This window comes from Mastomys coucha, unplaced genomic scaffold (assembly GCF_008632895.1).
Source record: "Mastomys coucha isolate ucsf_1 unplaced genomic scaffold, UCSF_Mcou_1 pScaffold19, whole genome shotgun sequence".
Lineage (NCBI taxonomy): Eukaryota > Metazoa > Chordata > Mammalia > Rodentia > Muridae > Mastomys > Mastomys coucha.
In genome coordinates, this window is record NW_022196901.1 from 20,625,878 (window position 1) to 20,635,574 (window position 9,697).

The 9,697-nt window shown below is 44.7% G+C and overlaps 1 protein-coding gene across 4 annotated transcripts in view; it reads left to right on the forward strand.

Moving 5' to 3' along the window:
- Window positions 1-9,697, forward strand: part of Actr3b (actin related protein 3B) — a 103,936-nt gene that overhangs the window by 56,415 nt on the left and 37,824 nt on the right. For 3 of the 4 annotated variants that reach the window (XM_031380231.1, XM_031380233.1, XM_031380234.1), the window contains 2 exons: window positions 4,362-4,486; window positions 6,570-6,680. In XM_031380231.1, the coding sequence (XP_031236091.1) occupies window positions 4,362-4,486; window positions 6,570-6,680 (236 nt within the window). Of the gene's footprint in view, window positions 1-1,545; window positions 1,655-4,361; window positions 4,487-6,569; window positions 6,681-9,697 lie in introns of those variants that run through there. The other variant, XM_031380235.1, reaches the window with a different exon arrangement.

The window sequence follows — 9,697 nt, forward strand, 5'->3', positions numbered from 1 at the left end:
CTCCCTCCCTTTCTGCCCCCCCACTCTGTTTTTGTGGTATATGCACTATGTGGATGCGAGCACCTGTGAATGCCTGGGGACAGAGGCAAGAGGTTGATGTTGATGTCTTTGTTCATTGCTCTGCATCTTAATTTTTGAGACAGTATCCTTCTCTTACCTTAGAGTCCATCAACTCTGCTAGGCCACCTGGCCAGCCAGTGAACTCTTGTTTCTGCCTTCCCAGCACTGGGACTCTGGATACTAAGACTCTGCTCAGGCTTTACCTGGATGCTGGGGACCTAAACTCAGGTTCTGTTGCTTGCATAGCAAGCACCTTACTGATTGGACCATCTCCCAGCTCCATCTGCAGGCAGGCCATTGTATTGCTTGCAAATAACGGCTATGTTTGGCTTCTAATTCTGGTCTTAGTTTTGCTTCCTTATTGTGGCTGTTTGTATTTGCTTGTTCTTTTGGAACATGTATTTATTTATTGTATGTGGGGTGCACATGCCATGCTCTGCATGTGAAGATAGAGGACAACCTCCAAGAGTCAGTTCTCTTCTTCTATCATGTAGGGCCCAGGGATTGAACTCAATTCGTCAGGCTTGATGGCAAGTACCTTTACTCCCCAAGCCATCCTGCTGGTCTGCGGTGGGTGGGTGTGGGTGGGTGTGGGTGTTATGTTGGCTAGAACTTGTATAAAAACAGTAATTAGAACTTTGTCTTACTGACTTGCGTGTTTCGTTAGTGGTTCTATATAGGTTTTTATGGCCGTGCTATTTCAGGTTTAAACAATGTTCTAAGAGCTGTGTCCAGTGACACATGCCTGGATGAACCCTTGGGAGGCAGAGGCAGGAGGACCAGAACAGTTTGTCTTCTTCATGTTGATTATATGTCATTTTTTACTTTCTGAACAGAAAATGTAAGACAATGATTTTTAATAATAAGACATGATGTATTCTAGACACTTAGTTGTTTTTCTAAAGGCAGTTGTTTAATTTGACTCCTGCAGTTCTGCTGTGATGGTTTTGACATTCATAGTATTTCTAACTATTTTATCTTAACTTCAAACGTGCTAAACAAAGAGTTACTCTCTGTGTACTTGAAGCCTTACTGTAAGGAAACACTCCATGACTACATAAAACACACATACAGAACACATTTTTAATATTTGCAGAACACAAGAAGTCTATTCAGACACTTGGGTTTTGTTTCTTTGCTTAAAGCGAGATCCACAAAAAGGTGAGAGAGTTAACAAGATTTCATTCACTTCAGCGGTGCCAAGGATGGATGGAGCCCACCAAACTCCACTAAATAGACAGCTACAAACATGGAGTGGGCCATAACGAGACTGGATTTTACTGTGCAGCTTTCCTCAGGGGAAACAAAACCCAAAAGAGAAGTAGCAACAAACTGGATACAAAGAAACAGACTGGGAGCTAGGCAGGATAACCCAGCACTGTAATCTAATCAGGAGGCTGGGGCAGAAGGATGGAGAATTTAACTGCCAGCCTGGGCCACACAGCAAGAGTCTGTCTCAAAAGCCAAAGCTAAGCCAACCAAACAGTATAACCCTATTCTGTTCCAGGGAACTGACTTTGATAAAATGGGTGTGCAAGTTCTTTGAAACTTCTCCTGAAGAATGTTATGGTCTTGTTCTAGGGCCCTTGTTTTGGTAATGTAATATCTGTGCCATTTCCATCTGATCTGATTTAAGTTGATGTTTCAGATTCTTGCTATATGGTTTATTATGCTATGAGATTCTTTATCTTGTTTTAAGGGGGAATGTCTCTTTGTTTCTGGCAATTTGGGGTCAAAGGGCAAGGTTTCCCCTTGGCCTTTTTGGACACCTGGTTGGAAAGGGTCTGTGTTAGCATGGGTGGGAAGGAGGCCAGGGCTCTGTAGCTTTTTTCACTGTTACTTTCATGAACTTCTCAGGAAAAAAAAAAGACTCCCACTACTCTTAAGATGCTGCTTTAATTTTGCCTCTGGAATAATTTGTGGGTATCAGAAAGTCTACTTTTAGAAATGTTATGTGTATGGGTATTTGTTTTGGAATAATGTTTTACATTATTTATTACTATTATTTATTATTATTGGTGTGTTTGTGTGTGTGTGTGTACTTGTGGCACAGTGTGTACAAAGGTCGGAGGCCAAGCTGCTGGTGTCAGTTTTCTCCTACTACCCATTAGTGCTGGAGTTGAACTCATACCATGAGGCTTGGTGGCAAGTGCCTTTACCCCCGAGCCATCATGTCAGCCCTGGAAAAAATTTTAAGATAAATTTAGTGCAAGTGTATCGTACAATTCCAGATAGGTGTGCAGTTGGATTTGCTTTAAAGGTCGCACTGTAGCAGGAGTGGGCCGTCCTGGGCCACTTGATAGCTCTGGGTGAGGCTTGGGTACAGTGTCACCACCTCTGACTTAAGGTGAATAAGGACCCCTGTGTGGACGTGCCTTGTCCCTATTGTGATCTGCTCTAGGGAGCAGTTTGTACCTTTTATTCACTCTGGTACTCCTTTAGAGTGACTTTTAAAAGGTGACTTATTGGATGAATCCATTGTCACAGTGTTTCCTGATTTCTCCCCACAGTGGTTCCATCTTGCTGCTTTTCAGTGTGGCATTCAGTATGGTGTTCTGTGTCCCTGTATGTACTTGAGTGTCTGTATGTATTATGAAGCGCTGCAGCCCTGCATAGGGGGTGGTTAGATGTGTTCCTCCCTTTCATGCTGAGAGCACGTTCATGCCTAGCAGCTAGCCTGTAAGTGCTGAGCTCCATGTGCAAAGGGGATTTCACTTTTTGAAGTACAATCACATCAGAAAGATCATTTACCCTCCCTTTTGACGTACACACAGGATTTTCATGGTGGAACTCTGAGGACTTCCTGTTTATTTGCAATGATGACTGTGGCTTCACAGACATACACTAAACCTCTTAGGAGGTTTTGTTGTCATAATTACAGAATTAGGCTTATGTTAGAATAATTTGACATAGTTTGACCATTTTCCAAATTCACAGTCAGTATTTCGGTAGAGTAGACTATTAACACAACACACACTTCTCTGGTGCTCACTGGTGGCAGCTGCTCAGGTGCGAAGCCTGGCTCTGTCTCTTGGAAGCAGCTTGACCTTGATTGTTGACATAGTAGTGCCTACCTGATAGGCTCCCCTGAGGGCTCAGTGACTGTGTGCATACGGAGGAGCAACAGAGTGCTCCCTAGCATCAGAGTGCTCCCTAGCATCAGAGTGCTCCCTAGCATCAGAGTGCTCCCTAACAGCAGAGTGCTCCCTAGTAGCAGAGTGCTCCCTAACAGCAGAGTGCTCCCTAACAGCAGAGTGCTCCCTAGCAGCAGAGTGCTCCCTAGCAGCAGAGTGCTCCCTAGCAGCAGAGTGCTCCCTAGCAGCAGAGTGCTCCCTAACAGCAGAGTGCTCCCTAGCAGCAGAGTGCTCCCTAGCCCTACATGCCTGCAAATCACTGGCGATGTAGTAGAAGACATACTTGGAGTTGTTCCAGTCTCAGTGGTGGACTGGTTGGTGATGTTTATGAAGAATGTATTAATGGGAGTAGGAAGGGCCAGAGGACATTGAGAACACGCCCACACCTGCTAGGTAGTCAGGGCAAGTTTCCAGGGGAATGGCTTTCACCGGAGACCTGAGGAGGAATTGAAGGGAGCTCCTGTGACCAGGGTTAGGAATGTTAGTGCAAACTGATTCTTTGTGGAGTGCTTCACAGTTCATTGGATATTAAATTCTGGAGTGAAGTTTATATGATTACTTATTACCAAGTGTAGTTGCAAATATTTACTGTTAAGATCTTCTGTGATACTTTTGTTTGAATAATTGTATTTCTATTTTTGCAGTAGATGCCAGTCTATAACCTGATAACTTCATTTTAATTGGAAGGCACAGTTCCCCCTGTCTGTAAATAGACTCTAAGAACTATTTGATGTCATTTTATTAAAATAACTTTAAGAATATATACATATTATTTTTCAGTTTTCCTTAATCTTCTATGTTGTATAGACTTTTGCCCCCCCCCAATTGTATCTTACAATCAACTTGTGCTAGGTATATGGTCCATAACATCCCCTGATTTCTTAAGGGGTTCCTCCAGATGAGGCCGATTAATAACACTGCTTCGGTGCTGATGTTAAAAGCAGTTCCCTTGCATCACCCTGAGATGGTATTGGAAAAGAGTCGTTTGTTTCTGTTACATCACATGCTCACCACGCCTCCTGTGAGCATCCCAAGCCCAGATACAGCCATAGCTATCACCGCTCACTTGTACGGACATATAGATTATGTTAACTGCTCCTGATAATTTGGATAATGCATGGAGAATGCTGGCATCTTTGTGAAAGAAAAACATCTGTTTCCCTTCAGGTATCGCCATCCGAGAATCTGCAAAGGTAGTTGATCAAGCCCAAAGGAGGGTGTTGAGAGGAGTTGATGACCTTGACTTCTTCATAGGGGATGAAGCCATTGATAAACCTACCTACGCTACCAAGGTAAAGTCGCGCTGGCAGTGTGTTTGTGTAAGAGCGGAGGCAAGCGGAGCAGAGCATGGCTGTGTCTGGAGGTTGTACCTGTGAGTTGTGGGACACTCTTCTGTCTTACACTCAGGTAGAGGTGGTTAGTTGAACAGAGGGAGTTGTTTTTGAAGAGGTGGATTTCTGAGTGGAGTACCGAGTCACACAGTTGTCAGCAGGGTGAGCAAGATCTGACCTTCTGGGAAGGTGCAGGCTGACTAACATACATGTCAGATTTGGAGACTGAAGACTGAGTGATTAAGAAGCACTAATATTAAAGCATGTGTTTTTTTTTTTTTTTAAGATTATTTATTTTTATTTTATGTGCATGAGTACACTGTAGCTGAACAGATGGCCGTGAGCCATCATGTGGCTGCTGGGAATTGAACTCAGGACCTCTGCTCTCTCCGGCCCTGCTCACTCCGGCATAATACACTGTAGCTGTCTTCAGACACACCAGAAGAGGGCATCATATCTCATCATGGATGGTTGTGAGCCACCATGTGGTTGCTGGGATCCGAACTCAGGACCACAGTCAGTGCTCTTACCTGCTGAGCCATCTTGCCAACCCCCAAAGCATGTGGTTTTTTTTTTTTTTAAGAAATAATTTAAATTACTTTTTAAATTTAGCATAACAAGCGATGGATTGCATCCTGACATTTTCATAGGCACATGTCTTTGTACTTTGTTCTTCTTTTCCCCTACTTCCTCTGATGACCTCATGACCTCTCTGGTCTACCTGCTCACTCTTGCCAGGTCCCTCCCTTCTGCCCTCATGACACATGAACTCCATCCTTCTCTTTTTCTCCCTTACCCCCCCCCACACATACACACACACACACACACACTCACACACACACACTCATACACAGACACACACACTCATATATAGACACACACACAAACTCATTCACACACATTCACATTCACAGACACACGCACTCATACACAGACATACACACAGACTCATTTGCACACACTCACATACACAGACATACCCACTCACACACACACAGATACATACAGTCATACACAGATACACATACACACTCATACACAGACATGCATACAGACTCATTCACACACACTCATATACATAGATGCACACTCAAACACACTTACACTCACATACACACACACACACACACACACACACACACACATATACAGAAAGAGAGAGAGACAGACAGAGGGAGAGAGATTGGTTTACATCTAGGTCCCATATATGAGAGAAAACACACAGGCTTTGTTTGTCTGGCCTGTTTTATTTACCTTAATAATATACCTCTGTATCCATTTTCTTTCAATTGTCATGATTTCATTTTTTTTTAAAGGTTTACTTATTTTATTTATATGAGTACACTATAGCTGTCTTTAGACACACCAGAAGAGGGCATTGGACTGCATTACAGATGGTTGTGAGCCATTCCCATGTGGTTGCTGGGAATTGAACTCAGGACCTCTGGAAGAACAATCAGTGCTCTTAACTGCTGAGCCATCTCTCCAGCCCCATGATTTCATTTTTTAATGGCTCAATAAAAGTCCATTGTGTATCAGTACTACATTTAAAAGGAATCCATCTACCTGCTGACGGACATCTAGCCGGGTTCCTTTTCTTGGCTACTGTGAATACACAGTGGTCACCATGGACAGGCGTATATCTCCGAGGTTTATTGACTTGGAGTCCTTCAGTTGTATCTCTGGGCTATATCATAGCTCTGTTTTTAGTTCTTGTTAGGAACCTTCACACTGACTTCTGTAATAGGTCTGTCAGCTTACAGCCCACCAGCAGTGCACGGTAGTGCCCCTTTCTCCACTTCTTCACCAGCAAAGCCAGTCAGTCTTCTGTAAACACACAAGGACCAGAGGGAGTTGCATGGTAGATGAGTGCCCATGGCCATCAGGTAGTTCCGCGTACTGAGAGGCGCAGCTGTAAATGCACTGTATAAGTAGGACCTTATAAAGCATGCTGTTTGTGTTTGAACACTGGGAGCTGCCCACCAGGAGGCCTCCATTCTGTGCTCTTGCAGTGACACTGCTTCTTCTGTCCTTTTTGCACCAGTGGCCTATACGACATGGCATCGTTGAAGACTGGGATCTTATGGAAAGGTTCATGGAACAAGTGGTCTTTAAGTATCTTCGTGCTGAACCTGAGGACCATTATTTTTTAATGGTGAGTAGTTGGAACCAAGGGAAATAGTGCTCCTGTGAATTCCAAAGTACTTAGATTTTTTTTTTTTAAATGCAAAGTCCTCCTAAAGACTTTGGCATGAATCAGGCTGCTTTTAGAGGCAAATACCAGAAGGTGCAAGAAAAATATCAAGATCCTAAAAGGCTTAGCACCCTGTAGATAAGGAAGGCCAGAGCCCGGCTGCCTTGGGCTGCTCAACTCATCAGCTTGGAGATGGAGCCGTCTTTTAGTGTGGACTCTTCTGTTGGCTCTCTGGTGCCTCAGGACAGCTGTCCAACTTCCTGTGTTGCTACTTCAGAGTCTTCATACATTTCTGCTCAGTAGTAGAAGGGAAGCCTTTTCCTGCAGCTTAGAAGGCATTCTTAGGAACCTTCCCGGTGGTTTTGTCTTGTGTGCCTGATCTGTGTGTGGGTCTCTTAGACTGGGAGGAAGGGTGAGTACCATGAGCTGCAGTACAAGGTCCAGAGAGGGAGGCGTGGGTGGGAGCTCTTGTGATCTCCATTGCCCCTGAGAAGTAAGTGGACACTGTGACTATTATTCCGTTACAGCTGAGAAACCTCAGCCAGGATGTCACTTTCCAGTGTTTAGATCCTACTGTAAGAGGGAACAGATCTGAGTTATGGGCTCTGATTATGGTACGTAAGTGTCCTGTCAAACAAAAACAGCGTGGAGAAGTGAGAAGAAATACCTCTTGGGATCTCTGATTCTAAGTGTTCTATTTAACATATTTAACATATTTTCCTTCCATGGAACAGTCTTTTTACATTAAAAGTAGTCAAGGAATAAAATGCTGACTTCATAAACAGCAACGCTGTACAACAGAAACTGCATATTAAAAGTCACATGAATTAGCTTTTGATTTTTCTATGCAAGTATATTGTTAAATGGTTCTAAATTCGGTTGCAATGATTTCCAGTGTTTTCCTATACATACTCTTTTAGAGTTGTCTGGCTTAGAAGGTGGTAACTACAAGATTAATAGTTATGGACTCCACATATTTAATGTCTATCAGGGCAAGTCTTTGAGGGTGGGATTGTCAGGTATGGCTTCAGGGTCTTACAGGCCTCTGTATTTCCTCTCCTGAGCTCACACAGAGGTTATAGAGAATAGAGGAAGCCAGGAAACTGACAGTGTGAGTTACTTTGTCTCACACTCGCCCGCTGGGCTTGGCACTTTCCCTGCTCTTGCTTATCGCTGACTACCTGTTGGATAGGATTTTAGGGCCGGGCACCATGCCCAGCTGCTGCCTTCTGCCTGCTTTAGCTTACTGTACCAGGAGCTCTTCCCGGCCTCTGCCTAAAGGGCATGATCTAAGGCCTGTGGGGTAAGTGCAGGTACATGTCATAGGACACTTTTCCTGGAAAGGAAGAAGGAAAGAAAGAAAAAAGATAGAAGCAAGCAAGCCAAAAGCCACCCAGATTTTCGTCTCTCCCCTCGTCTCTGCCTCTGGTTTCCTCCTGGCCCTTCTCCTGGTTCTCTTGCTCCCCTACCCCCATCGCTCACACATGCATACCCTTCCCTGGTGTAGCATATGTACAAATGGGAAAAACAACCAGTTTCTAGGAAGAAATGGGAGGAGGTGGTATTTTATGTGAACCTGGAAAAGTCCATTTGCTAAAAATAGGTACCTATGGTGAATTTTAAAAATATTCAAATTCATTACTAAAATACAAAAAAAAATTATACTGCTCACACTGCACTTTGAATCTGCAAGTGTTGAATATGGTTGAGGGAATTTCCTGTTTCTTCCAGGTATATGTATGTGCGCGTATGTGAACCACATATGTGCTGGTTGCCCACAGAGGCCAAAAGAGGGCCTAGAGTTAGGGTTACAGGCACTGTGAGCTGTCAGACAAGCGTGCTGGGGACCAAACATAGGTCCTCTGTGAGGACTTGACTGCTGAGGTAGCCCTTCTTCCTCATTTTTATAGTAGAAAATTACACTTACAGCCTTTGTGTGGTAGTGGGGGCTAGCGTGAAGGCTGTGGGCTGCATGTGTAGGACAGAGAACAGCTTACCAGGCTGGCTCTCTCTTTTACCCTATCGATCTTAAAAGCTCAGGGCTTTAGTCTTTGTGGAGTGTGCTGAGCCATCTTGCTGGTTCTCCTTTATTTTTTGACACAGAGCTTTCCGCTCTGGCTACCCTGGCTGCCCAGCAAGCCACGTGGGTCCTCCTGCCTTGCCTCTCACAGGTGTGTTCGCTAATCGTCCTAACCTTTTACATGAGTGCTGGGGATGTGAACTCAGGACAGAGGTAGCAAGCAAGCACTTCACCAGAGGAGCCATCTCCCAGCCTTGTGTTCTTCCCCATCCGCGAGTGGAATTGGGAGGGAGGAAGCAGATGTCGGAGAGAGCAGAGACATCTGAGTGCTGTTTTATCTGAGGACTGGGGTTAGTGTGTGTAAGCTGTAAGGGACTCATGACGGTTGCATCTAGTCACTGGAGGGGATGGAGTAAGAACAAGCTGGTGATGGCAGCATGTTTTCTAATGGTTTAGAGACGCACACTGGCCTGTGGACTGAGCTGGTGGCAGGTAGGAATCCTGTGCTTGTCCCTAGCACTGAACTGCCCAGATCTTAACACAAAACTATGCTTTTTGAGGTATTCTGTAGCCTAGACTGGCCTGGGACTCACTATGTAGCACAGGCTGGCTTCAACTCATGGCAGTCCTGCTGCCTCAGTCTCCTGGTGTTGTGATTAGGAGTGTGAGCCACTAGCCACCACATTTGCCAGAATCACGCTTTAAAGCATCTTGGTGTTTTTCTTTCTTTCTTTTTTTCTTTTTTTTTGTTCAGGGAATTAATCCTTATTAGGCTTTGAGGTTTGCATGGCAAGCACTCTAGCACCTAGGTACACTTAGTGCCTACCATGCCTCTAGTGCCCACCATGCCTCTAGTGCCCACCATGCCTCTAGTGCTCACTACATCCCTAGTGCCCACCATTCCCCTTAGTGCCCACCCTGCCCCCTAGTGGCCACCATGCCCCCTGGTGCCCACCAC